The sequence below is a fragment of the Atractosteus spatula genome, chromosome 13, assembly GCF_055471065.1.
Source record: "Atractosteus spatula isolate fAtrSpa1 chromosome 13, fAtrSpa1.hap1, whole genome shotgun sequence".
In the NCBI taxonomy this organism is placed as follows: domain Eukaryota; kingdom Metazoa; phylum Chordata; class Actinopteri; order Semionotiformes; family Lepisosteidae; genus Atractosteus; species Atractosteus spatula.
In genome coordinates this window covers 17,573,804-17,592,703 of record NC_142718.1, presented here as the reverse complement: position 1 = coordinate 17,592,703, position 18,900 = coordinate 17,573,804, and the positions used below count along the sequence as shown (strand labels likewise).

Genomic DNA, 18,900 nt, shown 5'->3' with positions numbered 1-18,900 from the left:
TTATCAGACTAATTGTTGTTCTTTTAAAAGAGCAAAAGAGATATTCATTGGTGGAATCTGTTTAGTGTGATAAACAGGTCTCCTGTGAGATAAACATGACAGTACAATGTTGAAAGAGTCATGTGGTGATTGTGCAATGTCCTTCCCGTCTCAGCTCAGTTCCATTAAAAGCAGGGTGGTCAGGTAGGGCTCATTTGGCTCTCAGCACCACAACAACCCCCGCAGCATCCTAGGCGCATGCAAGCCTGCAGTCCTATCAGTAATCACTCATTCACTCCAAGCACTCAACCTCCTGCACAAGGGTGTGTAGTCAATGACATGTTGACATCACAGATACAATGGTCCAAATGTCCACATGTCGGAGGAGTCTTCCAACACTTCCTCACTCTCCCCTCTGTGCGGTTGTGTAGTTTGTAACTGCAAGCCAAGACAAAAAGAAAATACCAATCGCAATTGCAAATACGATGGGTAAGACTAAAATAATTATTTATTCTAAACTTAAAAAGTACTACATATTTATCTGTGTTTTGAAATTTTAAATTAATATTTTCCCTTCTTTATTTAGAAACTATAGTGATCTACTTTCTACTTTCTAGCATTAACAGAGTATTGTTTTTTACTCAGGGTGAAAGAGGGAGTCCTGGGATGTCTGGCTTACCTGGACAAAAAGGCACAAAGGTAAGATCTTCATTCAGTTAGCATGGTCATAAATAGGTATGGACATTTTCTATCAAAATATTTTAACAATATAGATTATAATTTCTAAGTTAATTTTTTTCATGGAAGTTGTTTTCCCTGATGTAATTACCCACATATGAGAGTAAGAGGTTAAGTCACTATTAGTGTGAAATCAATTTGTTCTACATCAGATGATAAGGTGACTAGTGAAAGACATTTTTAATGACTTAGGAATGAGAACCCATATCACATTCACTGTGAGAGCTACTGTGCAATATGCTACGAGTTGTATGCAGTCGAAAAATGTACATGAATGATGTTAGTGTGAGGGTTTTAAAAAGGATGGAGGGGTGAATGCAATAAAATATGGCCAAATTGACCGGTGTCTGCTGTCACAATGGATGAGATGGATGAACCTGAACTGACAGACTGAATTGTAAAGATTGTAGGCGTGTATCAGTAGACAACACTGATGATATTGGAATTGTATTCCATGGAACGGTACACATATCTATGACTATGCCAGTCTTCAACAATAGAACTTGGTTTTGGACAGTTACCTCACCCACCTTGATTTAACTAAATCCTCAAAATTCTTAACCAGAGATTTCATTAAATCAAAATATTTCATTAAGTGCATGAAATCCCTGGTTAAATATTTTATATTTCTTATTATAACCTATATAGGTTGATGTGATATCTGACTCTTGAAACCAAAGCACAGGCAGATACAAATCAAATAATTAGGTGTTGTACTGTAGTACAAGTCTGATGTTTTCAGTTTAATTTAATAATATTCAATTAAGACAATTTATTGATAGTGAGCTTTTAACACCACTTGATATAAATAATGGCTACCCAGGTACAGTCCTCAAAAGCCACTGTCAATCAGGTTCATGGATCTCCTTAAATCACTTCAGAACAATACAGTAGGGTTAAACTTAAACTCTAAATAGCTCTCCTGAAGGGCTTACAAATCCTTCAAGACTGCTGTCCACAAGGACCAGACATAATGTAGGGCCTGCCTTCAATGCTTTTAAAAAAACATCTGAATACAACCTTAATGCTGCCTTATATTATATAGTTCATTTACTCAAAGTAATCAGAAGAGTTTGAACTAAAAGCCGTAAATGAAATAAGAGCTTTGCAGAAATTAAATGTATAATGGGTTCACTAATGTGATGGAGCAGGAGAAACACTTCAGTTCATGCATCGTTAAATATGCTTAAAGATATCTGCAACCAAAGACAGCGTAGCCACAAGGTGGTATTGCAAGCTATATACACATTCATTGAAAGTGTCTTAACATATTGCTTCACTTGTTGGTTTGGCAACATAAGTACCAGTAACTGTAGTAGGCTGGGTAAATTAGTGAATATAAATGTCAGAATTATCGGGAATAATCAAATCAGCTTAAGCATCCTTTACAAACAGAGGGTGACTAAGAAAGCCAAAAGCATCATGGAATGTGTGTCTCACCCCCTCCATTGCGAATTCACACTTCTCCCATCTGGGAGACGCCTCTGTGCCCCCAGGTGTAAAACCAACAGTCTCAGGAAATCTTTCATTCCCACTGCAATCACACTCTTAAACAATACAAAGTAACTTTCTTGTCTCTTGTTTCTTTTCTCCTGTAACACTGCTGTATTCTCTTCCCTTTTGATGATGTGTGTTAGTCATTGTGCTGTATTTGACTGTGCCATAAAACAAATTTCCCCTAGGGGACAATAAAGTTTGAATTGAATTGAATATAGACTTAGACTTGGCATAAGGAATACATGTTGTTTTAATCTATTTGTTAATTTAATTATCTGTTTTCCAGGGAACTGTAGGAACTCCTGGACCAAGGGGAGAACCTGTATGGTGACATTCTAAATCAACATACTATAACTTTTACTGATTTGTGTTTTTTACCCTTTTGGTAGTAGTACCATAAACATACTTGTTGTATGTGCAACCTGAACCATTTCACAAATAACAGTATTTACTTTTAATGTTAGGTTTTTTTTTCCTCAAATGTTGAAGCATTTTTATTTTTATTTGTCACATGAATGTTGAGGAAGGGAAGATTTATTTATTTTTTAAGCTCTAGTAATAACATAGCAAGAACTTTATTACATATTACAAGTGCATCTTCCATTGGGTATATCAACAGCCAAACTAGTGCATTAGTGAAATAAAACTCTGCATACAGTACGTCTTGGTGCACTTGTTCATGTCACTATCTCAAATGCTACCTGTTCTACAAAACAGGTAGTCTGAGGTAGACTACAGGTAGTTTTGTAGTCTGACTACAAAATACTTACCCTGATTTGTTACCAAGTATGCAGTGGAATTTTCATTCAAATGTGTCTCTCAAAATGGTCTTTCCACTGATTTTATGTTTCTGGGATTCTCATGTAGTAGCAGTCAAGATGTGGTTTTAGAGGGGCAACTAATGAACATTGCAGTCACATATGGTGGACACCCTGTGCCTTCCTGGATAGGATCAATCTCTAACAAACCTGCTTTCCTGGTGTCTGCAAACAAGTCTGATGATCGTTAAAGCAGAGCATCTCATTTTATAAGCAATGTCAATAACAAGTATTTTTTACTTTAATCATTGTTATCTTGTTGATGGCAATCAGACTGATGGCAATCAGTCATCAGTCCTTTAATAGAAATGTAACAAGTAATTATCTCACTCTAATTGCTTTGTGCTAGAGTGAAAAACGTTTTGGAAGATTTTTTTTTGTAGTGTCCATTAGTTTAACTTGCAATGTGTGTTTCCTGTAGCTTCCTTTTTCGCTAATCTTGTGACTTGTACTGAAACATCAACACACACTAACATTCATTATGTATCATGTACTACAGACTCTCTGTAGCTTAGTTGGTCTTTTTTAATTTGAACTGTATCAAGGGCATTCCTTCTAATTAATGAATTAATCTATCTCAGTCATTTAATTGAACAGAAAGATGAAAAACTCAATGTTTGCTTTGTCTTTAATGTGGTCTTAGGGACGAAGAGGGGATTTCGGGCCCAAGGGTAGCCCTGGAACAGTCGGCCCAAGAGGAGAAAAGGTAACAATAAACATATAAAAAGTGTAAAGAATCTATAAATGAGGGAAGAGGGATATGATGTAATGCCACATACCTCCATTTTACAGGTGTTGGCAGTAAAACCATATGTAACACAAATAGATTAGGAAAAATCAGAACATATCAACATTCAGATTCAAAAGCCTTTCACATATGCAAGTTGAAATATGTTTATGATGACACCAGTTTACGTACAGTACATTTCAATAAGCACAAAATGCATACAATCTTTCAGGCTTTTTTAATTTCCTTTATTTGAGATTATGATCAGCGATGATTATGAGGTACCATGGAACATGCCCTACCAAAAAACAACATCAAATGGAAGTTGGATTGATTCTCCTGGCAATTCAAAAGGATCAGTAATAAGCATATGCAAATCTCTCACGGAGAATATATAAAAAAAACAGCCAATAGAAACAACATGGGAGAAGGAGATGGAAAGGTGTGGACTGCACTTGGACTGGGAAACAATATCGTCAAATATGATTTTAAACTCTACAAACAGTACAAAATCTCAGGTTTCACTTTAAATTAATTCATAGGACATGCCACCATTCAAACAATTCAGAATGGGACTAATTACAAGCCCAATGTGTCAGACCACCTCTGTAGGCACTGTGTGTCAGATGTTATGGGATTGTCCAGTTATCAACAACCTTTGGGCTCAAGTCTAATTGGTGTACATTTCAATCAGATCCTTGCCTGCGCTTCTTAGAACATGATTATTTGGTTAACTACTTTAATTTGGGCTGGGGGTGAAACGGTGAAAAAAAACAATTCTATAAATCTGTAAAAACCCAGAAAATGTACCAAATAATACTTGATACTCACATTTCAATGCGAGTAACTATGAACTTAGATTTGGTTCTTATTTGTTTTTTGTTCATAAGTCTGTTTGAAAATTCAATAAAAATGTTGATCACAAAAAACATTCAAAGTACCATTAGTGACCTCTTTGAATTAACTATACTGAAGCATTTCATGTTTTCAAGAAAATTCTAATTTTAGCTATTTAGTTTGTTACTGGTAGAGGGCAGGGTCATTTTACAAGGCTCAGAGTTCATAAAGAATTTTGTTGCACTAAAAATTGTGCTACATTTTTTTAAGTTGCTGCTAAAGATCTTTTTAAATATGTGCAGCTAAATGCTGTTTTAAACAGACTTTTAGGAGGAGGTCAAATTATAACCACGTCCATCACATATACTGTATCTCCTGCAAGTATCTCGCCACCTGAACATTTGTTTGCATATCTTTTCTCACACCTTTCTCCCCACCCCATCCTTACTCTTTCAGTGGCTTCCTGACTCATACAGTAACTCACTAACCTTAGAAAAGAACTTCTAACTTTAATAAAACTATCTGGTTTATGAGCAGAGGAGACTGAAGTCATAAACACCTACAGTATGTACAAACTGAGTAAACGTTTTTAAACTTGGGATATGTCAGGTGAATTACCTTGCTCCAAATGTGCTACTTACAAGTAAATGTTACAAACACAAAAAATGAGTACCCCTGGGTAACTGACATGAATGGCTTTACATTACATATATAGAAATAACTTAAATATAAGACATGATCCTCAGTCAAAAATAGAGGTTTTGCATATACTGTATAAGCCCCTTAGTCATCGATGGCAATAGTGCCCTTCATGCTCTCCAAGTTGTTGCCATATACTGACACATGTTTTCATTGTGCCCTGGATCTCTCTAAATGAGCTTTAAATATTTCATTTTCTTTTTACAGGGGGACCAGGGGCCTGAAGGACAGAGGGGGCTTCCAGGTGAAATGGGAAACAAAGGAAGTAAGGTAAAATACCACCAGGATTGTGGGGACTCGGCAGGCTTTGTCTGATCTTTCAGGGGATGAAAAGTCTTGTGCCTGACTTGGCATAAAAACCGCATTGTAAATTAGTGAAGAACGGAAGACTTGTTTGCCAGTTGTAGTGGGATAATTTATTTTATACTAAAGGAATGTCACCAAATAATACTTTTTCTATGAAAGGCCAACACAAAATCTACCTGCCAAGAGGTGATGATGTTGTTCTTTGCAGGGGGAAACTACTGTGCAAAGGCCTTGTAGCTGAATTTCAAATGTCTATGATTGAGTAAAGCTGAAGAAACCTTCTGTGTATACTGATACATTGGTACTTGGTTCTTGGTACTTAGGCATCTCTGAGACTTTACATAATCAAAAGAAGTAATATATCTTTTCCTCTCTATTCCTTACTTTTTTGCTAAAAGGGAGAAATAGGACTTCCAGGACCCAGAGGGCCCCCAGGTGGTTTTGGGGAGCAAGGGAAGAATGTGAGTCAAAACATAACAAACAATAATTGTCAGTTGTCACTATCTATGGACAACATGCCTCTCCTTAAACTTTATCAGAAAAACACAGCTTCGGTTCTGTTGGTTTGTTTCTGAGATTACTATTCAAATCCATGTTGGAAAAGGAAGATAATATAAATGAAATAGAAGACATGGAATAAAAATAATGAAACAATGAATTTAGGAACTCATTTATTGTAGTATGGACTACACAGAACCCACTGCTGCTCTTTCACTTACAAGCACACCAAACATTGCAGTTGAACTATCACAAAGTTAAATGACACTTTACAGCTCAAATGGTCTCAGATTATTTGTGCCAAAGTGAAAATTGCAATATAGCAAAAACATTACATTAAAGCAAGCTCAACCACATGTAATTTGAATGATTAGACTTCAGTCCATATCGTTAATGTACAGTATCAGTGAGACCCATGTAGACAAAAAAATTAAAAAGTTACTTAGCACTTAAAAGGGAATGCAAGTCATTTAAAATGTTCTTGTGTTGGACCTGGTAATTGTTTTCATAAACATGGGTAATAAAGCACGAAGATTACTATTAGTGATTTACTGTTCAGAATAATGTGATTTTAATTTGACTACTGTAATGAAGAACTCATGGATTTTAACCCAGCAATGTGGCTCTGCCTGTTCTTTAGGGCTCCCGTGGAGATCCGGGTGATGCAGGACCAAGGGGAGAGAGTGGAGCACCTGGACCAAAGGTACATCTACTGAGATTGACAGTGCAGACCAGAGCAGACGTTTTACTTAGTTTTATTCTCCAATGTGTTTGCAGTTTCATCTCAAATGTGTTTAGAATGAGATCAAATTTAGCTCTATGGAAGAGACTCTTTTCAGCCTGCATTAATTCATTTAATAGGCTAATTATTACAATTATTGATCATAATAATTTTGTTAAGAAAACGCCTACTGATGTTATGATACATATCTCTTATACTTGTACTCTATAGGCTTTAGAGATTTGGTATGAGATTGAGGAATGAGAGATTGTGAATTAGCTTGTTTAATCGGTAAAGGGTTGTCTGTCTTCTGTTTAGGGAGACAAAGGAAGAGCTGGGTTTGGCTATCCAGGATCCCGAGGACCTCCGGTACAGTCATTTTAGTCTCCCTTATTATTTAATTTACTGTGCTTAAATTAAAGAATAATTACCGTCAACTGATGAAAATGCACATATAGTACATCTAATACAAGTACAGAAAATCAGTGACACAGAAGGCACTAGGAGCACTGCCACCTATGAAGCCTGATCTCATTAGATCACAGCAGCTAAGCAAGCTTGGGTCCAGTCAGTAAAGGTGGAGTAGAGTTCCTTTAAGAGTTCTCCTCTAAGGACAAACAGATTGCTGTTGTAAGTGGTGTTTGTGAACCTGTAGGTTTCACTCTTCCCTCCGGACCAGGAACTGCAATTCCATAGTATGGTAGCCAGGAGCAGTGTGATGTAGGGCATGCTGGCTTTCCAATGAGACATTAAGCTGAGGTCCTGGCTACCTGCTCATTAAAGATCTCATGGTTATTTGAAAGTTTCTCTAGTGTCTTTGTTCAACACAATTCTGAGTATATACGGTCAACCTTCCTAATGCTGCTTCTTAATTCAACAGGTGAAACCATTTCTGTCTTTTCTACATGATTTCTGGTGTCGTAGTGTTGCTTCACATAACGCTGCTGCACATAATGCTGCTGCTCCTCACACAGCTGGTTGCTGCACTTCAGTGTTAGATAAAGTGGGGCCCCTCCTGTATATAACGTGCTTTGGGGTTTTATGGAAAAGGACTTCATGCAAGGAATTATTCTTAAATGTCTGGAAAAGACTCAGTCCTTTCATAATAAACTAGATCTCTAGAAGAAACCAAGGAATAGTATTTCAGAAGAGAAATTCACCAGTACATGTTTAATGAAAGTTTAAACAGGATGAAAAAAAAATTCTATAACTTGTTGAAAGAATCCTAACCAAAAAGAATTTAGTCTCATTTAGCAGAAGATTCTGGTGTGTGGCAACCAGGCAATTTCCCTCATGGGATCAATAAAGTATCTATCTATGGAGAAAATTGGAGAACAGTGTATATTATACTTTGGTGCAGAAGCAGACACATTTGCATATATAACCAAGTCGCATAATGTACTATAGGATATAGTATGTATAACTAAAAGGCATAAATAACACTCCTTATATAATAATTAAAGTACTAATGAATTGGCTTTAAGTTGATTAAAATAACATTGATCAACTAAAACAAACAACAGTAATCACAAACTTGCTAAGCAGCTATAATTAACTACATGAATCCTTTCTCTGCATCCAGCATATTCATATTCCTCATATATTCTTCACATTCCCTCTGCCTTTACAGTTAATACCGTGCTCTGTGATTAGCACATCCCATGTAATTAAATGGCCAGTAAAACTGTCAGTTAGCATGTATAGTCCTCTCCAGCCAGTAATACGCCATGCAGCCAACATAGAACTGGAAGCGATCTCTACATTACAAAAGCAAGAAGACGGCGAGATGCAGATGTGGGGCAGTGGACAGGGGGCAGGGCGAGGCTGCTAGGTAGAGGCACTAGCTAGATTTATCTCATGATCCTAGTCTGTTGCACCACTAATTTGGATTTTGTTCTTAACCATCTTCAGCTCAGTTTCATCCCACTCTGCTTTTCCTCCATCCAAGACCCTGTCAGCCAGACTGAATTGTGAATAAGCAAATTTGCAAATGTTGCAGATGTCAAGGCCCTACTGTATTAGTAACAATTCCCCAACTATGACAAGTGCAAATAGCTAAAGGGCTAGGCTATGTACAGTTGAAAATGTCAATGATTACCCATATTTTGCTGTCAATTGTTAGGATATACTGTAAAAAAATAAATGAGTCACATAATTTTAAGAGACTCAGTAAAGTACATGGATCTTTATTATCATTTTAAAAAATTACAGTAATTTTAAATTGAGGTTTCTATTAAATTTCATACATGTAATGTCTCTTGGGTTGGATGTTAGACACATGAGATACTCTGTCTGAATAATATGCAGCTTACCATGTCTTCTGATCCTAACAACTAAGTAAGATCTACTTGTCTTCATCTGCAGGGAGATCGGGGTGAACCAGGCAGTCAAGGACCACAGGTGAGTGACACGTACATAATGTTCTCCTTAAGCATCTAGATGAGTTGAAAGATGGAGCAAATCATGTGATAAGATCCTGCTGCTCTGGAATCAGTCCAGAGAAGATCAACCAGATACATTCCAGAGTTAAGGGGAATGTACTACACTGACAACCACTGAGGAAGAGGAACTCTTTAGTCTTGAAAGTGAAGACCACAGGGAGACCTGATCCAAGTATTCAATAGTCAAAAGTATTCTCAATGTGTGCTCATTGGAAATACTTCAGAGTAAGCAGTAAAACACAAGTGAGAACTATATGGAAGTGTATGAAAGTGAAGCCCTTTTTTTAACAAACAGCTGGATGAGGTCCATGGATCAATTAACTCTTAACTACCAAATGAGCTAGAGGGTCCAAATCTCTCATTTACAGCCTTTATTATGATCTGTAAATGTAAAAATTAATTATATTTTGATTACTGCTTTCTGAGGGTTCCCTTGGTCACATCAGTCCAGAATAACAGCAAATTCATTATTTTTCTTAATTATTAACTGCTATTAAAATAAATACAAAATATTAAATACATAAAAATATGAAAATAATTTATAATATTCTGCAATGAATTTAGTAAGTAAGAAACTTTTTGCATTTTTTTGCTTTGTGGCATTCCTTTTATTCGTTTTATGAGTTCACAAAGTATTGAGGGGACACAGTTGTAGAATTCATCCACAATGTCCATGCAACATACAGTATATGCTTTACATTCACGGTCTTTGTGGTTTGCTTCATATTTCTAAGCCCATCACCATAGATGTGCAGGGCAGCTTGATTCCAATTGAGCTAAGCCAGGCACCACAAAGTGTGGCAAAAGATTCAGACAGGAAACATTGTAGGGTATAATGCCTAAAACAACAGCAAGTGCTGTTGGTTCAACAGGCGTTATGAGTACTTACAAAAATGTAATCCAATTGCTTTTGTTAATATCCAGATCCATGTGACCCTGTAGTTCCCTATGTCTTACTCAGATACTTTAAAATTTGTGTACTGACGTGCACTGGTGGACCTGACAGAAAGCAGGAGAGAATTTATTGTACTTACACTTTAAATATGATCATATGTAATTAAAATTTGTTGGAAATAGATTTTGATGATCAATGTTAATACAAATACACCTAATGTTTGTTGCTTTTGTTGTGTTGTTTGTGTTGCAATTGTTGCATTTGAATTTATATATAATTTGCTATTGTTAAAGGTGAAGGTACAGTTGGTAGGAAATATGGCCAAGCAAAGTAATAAAAACAAAAATAACCTAGATGGCTTTGCCTGAAATGAAACATAAGACTAACAGATTTTAAAAAAATGAAATGTGTAGTATGAGGTTTATTTTGTTGTGTTCAAGAGCTCAAAGTTGTTATGTCTCAAATGTCTGTTGAATATGTTTAACTTCACTTACTATGGAATTTCCCATGCCAGTGGCCTGATGTAATTTTTTCTTTAGGGCGGAAGAGGGGAGTATGGGCAGAAAGGACTGCCTGGGGAATCAGGACCTCCAGGAGACCCTGTAAGATACTGCATTAAGTGAAAATTAAAACCTCTCCTATTCTGTAGGTCAGATTAGCTCTATGCATATGGCACTGCTAGGTCTAGGTACTGTGTTAGGTTGTCAAACTGATAATTTACCAGACAGCAGCTATAGACATACATACTGCTGTAAAAAGTATTCTGACCCTTGCACGTTTTTCACATTCTGTTGTTTAAAGCTTGCAGTCATGACACATTGAAGTAGCAATTCATATTTGTTATTTATACAACTTATTCCACACATTCAAAGCAAAAAGAAAGAACTAAATGGCTAATTTACATTTTACAAGAGAATGAAAAAAATGTTACTTGCATTATAATTCAAACCCCTTCCTATGGCAAACATAAAATGAGTCACACCCCAGCTATTCACTGTTCATCAGCACATAGACATGCTGGCTTTGGAAAGTTGTGTGTTAAAGAAAGTTAGAGAGACTCGAGTGGGGGTTGAAGTAAATATATTAAAAATTAATTGAGGGAACAAATGTAAACTTGTCAATTTTTTCTTGTTCTTTTTATTTAATTTTTGTTTGGTGAGTAAAAAGATATATACTGCCAATATCCTTTAAGATAACAGTCCAGTCATAAAGACATACAGGTTTGACCTTGTTTTATTTTTTTAACATTCTAAGACCCAGTAATGCTGACTGAATACTGGCGATTTCTGGCCATTAAGTCATTAAGTGTTTCCTACCTAGGGTGACCCAGGCCCTGCAGGGGAGCCTGGTGAACGAGGCATCGGAGGAGATCCAGGACCAGATGTAAGTTCAGTGGTATACAGTACTTAACAGCAGGACACTGGGCTCTTAAGCTCATTGTCATAAACAATTAAGGTTTTGCCAAATTGTATTGTATGTGTCACGCCCTCTGCAGCCAGAGGGCGCTCCTTCTCTGTCCTGTCCCTGGTTTCCGGTCTGCTGTCCTTCCGGTCCCTCTCTTTCCCTTGGGCTATATATTTCCGGGTCTTGCACTCTGTCCGGGCTCAGCATTGATGTTCGGATGTCCTGAGACCCGCCTAGCACCAGGGCGCCCCACGTCCGCTCCCTGAGGGCATTGGTTTCTATACGGCACTCCTGAACTCTTTGCACTAATGAGCCCGGGCCTTTTTCCCGTCTCGCCGCTACGCATATGGGTCTTTTTCCGCTCTCCTGCTCTCCACGGTTAGTCCCTTTGGACATCCCTGACAGTATGTGCACAGTACATGCACCAGAACAAGTTGAATTTCTATTTAAATCCTTCAGGCCACATGTAATGAGGCTCACTTTTGATAGTATTTCCTCCCATTGATTTGAGCTACCAAGTTACTTTAAATTAAATTAGGAAAGGCTTTCATGTATAGGCTGAATAAGGACATATCTTAATTTCAAGTGTTACAGATTAGTGCAGTACAAGTTCAGGACCATAATGGTGTCTTCTCTTTTTCCAGGGTGAACCTGGTCCTGAAGGTGACCCTGGTCTCACGGTAAGTCAGCAGTATTATGCTTCAATTTGGAAGTCCGTAACAAATTAAAAGCACAGAACAAATGGCACTGAAGAGCTCTCCTGTACTTTATTTCAGGAATGTGATGTCATGACCTACGTCAGAGAGACATGTGGATGCTGTGGTGAGTTTGTTTGGCCCAGGACTTGAACTGTGGTGTTGGAAAACTGTTGTTCGAATGCTTCAAGTTGTACTTTAAATCCTTAGGCCTCATGCTGCTTCTACAGAAAAAAATAAAGCAGCATGTCATTCATTCATTTATCATTAAGCTATTTTATAGAAAATACACCAATAAATGTATTTTACAGTAGTGTGAGCTATTTTGGAAACATTGTCCATGTGTGCTTTAACATAGTTCTATCTATACTAAATGAGTAAAGTAGGTCATTGGTCTGTTTACAGAAGGCCTAGTTTCTGTTTTTGCAACAGGCAAAAATGTACACTTTACTGGTTTTACCAATTGTTGATTTTTACTACTTCTTTCAGTTATTTCACATTACTATATAAATTTCAAAGACTTTAGACTATAGGACCTCTGTAGAGCACTTTTGCTGTGATCACAGTCTTATTATTTTACTTCTTAAAATAAAAATCTCCATTTCTTAACAGACTGTGAGAAGCGCTGTGGGCCTTTGGACATTGTGTTTGTGATAGACAGCTCGGAGAGTGTGGGACTTACCAACTTCACCTTGGAGAAGAACTTTGTCATCAACGTCATCAGCAGACTAGGGTCCATTGCCAAAGATCCCAATTCTGAAGCAGGTCAGAATTGAGTCACCTCTTGGACTTATTTAGACTACTTTCGAAGGTTAACAGCAAATTGAAAATCAAAGGGTTGTTGAAGAAAGTAAAACCAATTGCAAATTTAAAATAAAAAACATAATGTTTTTGCTGTGCTGCAATTAGTGATGTTGCATCATGGGCCCAGGGTCCTGTGTTCAATTCCTGTCTCAAGTGTCTGTCTCTGTGGAGTTTGCATGTTTCCCCTATTGATAGGAGTGTTTGCCAGGTACAGTACTCTGGTTTTCTTCTCCTTCAAAAAGACATGCTGGCTTGAATTGATTGCATAGTCTAAGTTGTCCCTCTCTCAGTGGCCCAGCGATATCCTGGCATCCAGAAATGTGAGTAACCATGTGCTCTCATTTCTGCCATTCACTCTGCACATCTGGGATAGATACTGGCTTACGGCAGCTTTCATAAGGATAAGCATTTACTGATTATGAGTGGATGTTATTTCTGTTTTCTTTTATAATACATTTGGCATTCATCTTCTCATGATTACACATTTATCAGAAACACAAATGTAATTCCTATTACAAACAATTTTTAATGATGCATTGCCTGTTATAGGCTGAGATAAAACAGATCCATGACTTCTGAAGTTGCTTTTCTTCACAATTCCATGTGTCATCAGGAACCCGGGTTGGCATTGTCCAGTACAGCCACGAGGGCACTTTCCAGGCCATCCACCTCAACGACTCCAAGATCGATTCCCTTGCCTCTTTCAAGGATGCAGTGAAGAGACTGGAGTGGATCGCCGGGGGCACCTGGACCCCCTCTGCCCTGAAGTTCGCCTATGACAACCTGATTAAGGGCAGCAGGCGAGCCAAAGCGAAAGTGTCCGCAGTCGTCATTACCGATGGGCGCTTCGACCCGCGGGATGACGATACCCTCCTGCGCTCTCTGTGCGGCGCTGACATCACTGTCCATGCCATTGGCATCGGAGACATGTTCCACCGCAGGCAGGAGAGCGAGAGTCTGGTGTCCATCGCCTGTGAGGACAAGAGCCGCGTCACTGGGATGAACCTGTTTGCAGACTTGGTAGCAGAAGATTTTATTGACCAGATGGGAGATGTGTTGTGCCCAGGTAGGGGACTGTTTTTTTTAAAATGATAAGAGACAGTTCATATCCTTCTCTTTATGCTGTGTACATTAAGTCATTTTTTTTATCATATCATTGCTTGTTGTTTTCTATACCCAAGTAGTAGTTAAACATGCAGAATTAATAATAAATCAGATGTACTTATTAATTAAATAAATTATAGGATTTAAAAGTTCATATACTAAATTCACTGTACTCAAATTTCATTCATTATTTTGAAACTTTGTTGAGCTCCTGGCCTATATGCTATGCATGTCAATATATCAAAATTGTACAAGAGTAGTTTTAGAATTTATTTAATGCAATTTATTTTGGACCAGAGGCTTATATTAAAAATCGCATGTGAACATTTGTTTTTTAGATCCTTATGTTGTTTGTCCAGACCTTCCCTGCAAAACAGGTAAGATTAAATACTTTTCATGACCATTGGTACTCATACAACTTTACTTTGCTAAAGACAAGTGGAAAAAAATACTTTTGGACTGTCTTCAATCTGTTATAAAGTGACTATCAAAAGTATTCAGCACCCTTGGACTTTTTCACATTTTGTTGTATTACAATATGAAATCATAATGTATTTAAGTGGAATTGTTTTCCAACACATCATAACACTATATAATGTCAAAGTGAAAAGAAATCTACAAATCCTCCTAAGGTAAATCTCTCTTTGATGAATACATTGATAAATACTCTTGGAATCAAAATAACTACTGTAGTTGTATCTGATATAAACACCACTTTTGCTTAAAGAGTAGTGCAACTGCGTCAGTAGACAAATCATAGCAGGAAGCAGTGGGTAAAGTCTAACTAATGCTTTCTGTTGGTTTCATGTTAGTTCACTGTAAGGCACTATGTGTTTTCCCTGCCTAATGCCTAATGGGCATGTTTGTTGTATCTATTTATCTTAAATGATCAAATGTTACTGACCAAACAATAACACAAAAAAGAGAGATTTTAGACATATAGACAAAGGGTGCTGAGGCTCTTAAATAGGTCCAAAACCTTGCAGTGTCACCTGAAGATACATGAACTCATTACAAAACAAAAAGTGCATTTCAAAAATCCAAATAATTACATCGTTGACAGTATGGTCTCTGGAAAGAAATCGCGTAAGTTAAAACATCAGAAAGAACACAGATGAGCTGAACCCATTTGGCTCATCAAGCTCATTTGGTACTCTGAAGTTCATCTGGAATGGTAAAATGGCTGGACAGAAGGTAAAAGAGTCTCTGTTACACATATAGGATGTTCATGTATAAATTATGGATTCACACACTACCAATAGCCCCAAAGAAAAAAAAACAGCACATATCACCAACCTACAGAATGAACAGTGGCTGCAAATGTTTTATTCACTTTTAATCAATCAAGGTAAGAATTTATTTTTTTAAGGTTTGGCAAAATGTGGGGTATAGTGGTTAGCATTGCTGCCTCACAGTGCTGGGGTTCTGGGTTCAATTCCTGTGCTTCTGGCTGCCTGGTGTTTGTATGTTCTCCCCATGTTTGCATGGGTTTCCTCCCACAGTCCAAAGACCTAGTTGGGGGTTAATTGGCTCTGGTTTGACTGTGTGTGCCCTGCAATGGAGTGGCATCCTGGCAAGGGTGTATCCTGCCTTGATAGGCTCCAGCACCCTTGTGACCCTGTATTGCATAAAGTGGTTAGCACCTTAAAGTTATATTTCTTATTATGTTGATTATTTGTGAATAATACACATTTAATTACTCTTTTTTTTACTTTATTGGTTGTTTCTCTGCTCAAATAGTAAAGTAAAAAAGCTCCATGTTGACAACTGATAGCTAATTTACCGAGTTATTGAAAGATGCACACATTTATAAATGTTGGTTGGTCTTATATAGGAGATGGGAACACATTCATAAATGGTCATTGTCTTCTCTTATTATTCATTTACTGAAGAAGTTTGGATGAAGTAAAGATGCAGCATGTCTCCATGACCAATTTGAATTCACAAGCCCCTACACATGAGTTGATAGCCCTAACCATTACATCACCACCCGTCTTTTTTAAAACAAATAGCGGTTTCTAGCAGTTCTGTGTAGACAGACAGCCAGCATTACCATGGTTTAGAATTATGTGAAGCAGTTTAATTTCACTACTTGTGTACGTGACTGTATGTGCTTGTTGTGTGTTGCTTTCAGATTTGTCCATATTACAGTACATTTATCTACTTTTATCCACATGCACACATGCACACTCACCAGTGCTTTCAGAAAACTGTCTGGTTTACAGACATAATGTATTGTACTCTCAGTAGAGAATATATTAATTATTAGTTGCCATGCAAGGCTGTTGCTGCTGTTGTAATGTTGAAAACGTTTGGCTTCTGTTTTGTTGATGAGAATTGTGAATGTTGCTGCTCTTATTTTAACCTTGCTCATGCTATAATAAATATTCTGATACATTTTTCTACTGAAAAATAGGAAAAAAAGGTTACATTATGTATTCAAACTTCAATCCTTGCATTATTGAGTGCAATGGTACTGTTATTTAAATTAAAAAAAATATTTTTAATTTCTAAAAGCTAATTGTATATGCCTTGGTATTGTGTGACTGTTCCAGAAGCAATAAAGCTAGATTGTAAGAACACAGGTTAGACAGAATTGCCTTTGTGAATGTCCTACCTTTAATTTGTTTTTGAAAAAGTATCGTTAATAATTCTGCATAAAAAGAAGTCTAGACCCATGCCTTCACAATCTGTAACATTTAAGTTAATGTTTGTTCTCACTAGAAAGCCAGTTTGATTAATGACAGATGGACAGTGCTTGGTCATACAGGAAAAAATGTATATGGTGCTATAAAACAGAGATGAATTAAAAGAAATGAACATGCATACATATTCCATTATTATAGTGCAGGTTAAAGATGATTGATGCATAATTGGAGATAAATATTTTATGCATGAACATATTAACCAACGAGAAATTTAGTTAATTTGTGTTACATGTAAGTTGACTCTTTGTATGACTCTGAATTTTTTAATTCTGTTAACGTGGTTTAGTTATAATTTCATAGTTTTTTTTAAATGAGGGATAAGCATTACAGATCAGAATAGGCACAGTAATTATAACACAACCGACCTAAGTACCTGTACATTAACACCAAATCAAGACCAACAGTGTGTTAGTAGGTGAGATGTCCTTACCTGCTTTACAAATCAGCTAATTTAAATCATAATCATCAATGTAGTAATTTGCACATGACCAGTATGGGTATGATGTAGATGAATACCAATTGTGTTTAAATTTGTCCAGGTCTAACAGGTTCTGTTGTTGTTTTAGATGCTTTATAAACCATTTGTGGGTTCACCAAATCTTACTGTTACTGTTGGTAGAGCTGTAGTTAAGAGTTTTGCATTCCTAGAGGAAGATATTCTGATCATTAAGTGGCATTATTAATTGAGGAATCAGGTTTATTGATGAGTCCCATTGAATATGTAATACCAGTTAGACTTTGGAAAGGGATTTATGTTAGTTTGAATAAGTACCTACTACTAAGATCATACTTACAAACAAGTGTACTCCAGAACTTGGAAGCTCAAGACCTGGAAGCCCAAGGCTATTAGAGATGCTGAAGTTCAGAGATCTGTCACAACAATTTCAAACAGTGCCTGTGCCACCAAAACTGTGAGAAAAACAAAAGTTGGTGGCTGTTTAAGACACTGTTCTCATTGTAAGTGAAATATGCAGCCAGGACCTTATTAAGAAAATGATGCTCTCTCTTACTAAACTGAGGTGGTTATAAGAGTGCCCAAAGACCCAGTTTTTGTTCATGGTGAAACAAACGATGATGCCATAAACGGTACACTTTCTATACGGAATATATTCAAAGAGCTTGGAAACAAGCTGAAAACAATGACCAAATGAGTGTGATATACAATGTATCCAAGCACTTCTTGTTCTGTTGTTTTAAAGAGATCTAAAAACATACAAATACACCAGCTCTCCGGGGCCTCAATTGGACATCAGTAATCCACAGAGAAATTAAAAAACATTTAAACTAGAACGGAAAGTGAGGAGAGTAAAAAACAACCTACAAGGAGAAAAACAGGTTGTAGAGTAAAACTGAGAACCCAATTACAAAATAAAAGAGGTGCATTCATTTACAGTAATGTAACCTAGATGAATTAAGGTTCTCAAAGGATTTTTGGGTTAGATTTCCCAAAACAATTAAAATGCCTGGTGTTGAGAGTAGGTTTAGAATCTGTTAAATTCAGATATAAATTAAAAACACTCCTTCAAAAGAAGAAGTTATCATCTTGGGAGATTTGAATTCCCCTCACATCAGCTGAAACTGAAATGGTGGTTATGGCTAATGGCTGGTATCTTGAGTTTGTTAGAGCACTGTCACGAACAGTTCTTTCCGGGCCCTATGCGGACGACACGATCCAGAATAGTGAAGACACAAGGGGAAAAATGGTCATGCAGGAAAAGGGTCTGGAGACGGGGGGCGTGTCCATGCAGTGCAGGTGTCCAGGGGAAGTGAATCCAGGCGAACAATCCATGTAGGAAATCCAAACGGGAAATCAGAAACAAGGGCTGAAGTCCATAGCCAGGCAATCCATCCTGAGGGGGGGGAACAGGAACCGGGTCGGAACCGGCGAGGGGAACCAGGAGCTAGGAACAGAAAGTTAAAAGCATAACGGAGCCAGACGCAGCAAGACCCCGGGCTCTCATGATGTGGAAATCAATGAGGAACCAGGAGTGAGGTCCGCGTCTGGCTTTTAAGAGGGAACGGGAATAGG

The 18,900-nt window shown here is 37.3% G+C and overlaps 1 protein-coding gene across 2 annotated transcripts in view; it reads left to right on the top strand.

The window, feature by feature from the left end:
- col6a2 (collagen, type VI, alpha 2) overlaps positions 1 to 18,900 on the top strand; it is a 50,939-nt gene that overhangs the window by 20,837 nt on the left and 11,202 nt on the right. For both annotated transcript variants that reach the window (XM_088931454.1, XM_088931455.1), the window contains exons 14-28: positions 625 to 678; positions 2,501 to 2,536; positions 3,676 to 3,738; positions 5,503 to 5,565; positions 6,000 to 6,062; positions 6,740 to 6,802; positions 7,139 to 7,189; positions 9,185 to 9,220; positions 10,696 to 10,758; positions 11,477 to 11,539; positions 12,205 to 12,240; positions 12,337 to 12,382; positions 12,868 to 13,020; positions 13,673 to 14,125; positions 14,502 to 14,540. In XM_088931454.1, coding sequence (XP_088787580.1) covers positions 625 to 678; positions 2,501 to 2,536; positions 3,676 to 3,738; positions 5,503 to 5,565; positions 6,000 to 6,062; positions 6,740 to 6,802; positions 7,139 to 7,189; positions 9,185 to 9,220; positions 10,696 to 10,758; positions 11,477 to 11,539; positions 12,205 to 12,240; positions 12,337 to 12,382; positions 12,868 to 13,020; positions 13,673 to 14,125; positions 14,502 to 14,540 — 1,282 coding nt within the window. The remainder of the gene's footprint in view (positions 1 to 624; positions 679 to 2,500; positions 2,537 to 3,675; positions 3,739 to 5,502; positions 5,566 to 5,999; positions 6,063 to 6,739; positions 6,803 to 7,138; positions 7,190 to 9,184; positions 9,221 to 10,695; positions 10,759 to 11,476; positions 11,540 to 12,204; positions 12,241 to 12,336; positions 12,383 to 12,867; positions 13,021 to 13,672; positions 14,126 to 14,501; positions 14,541 to 18,900) is intronic.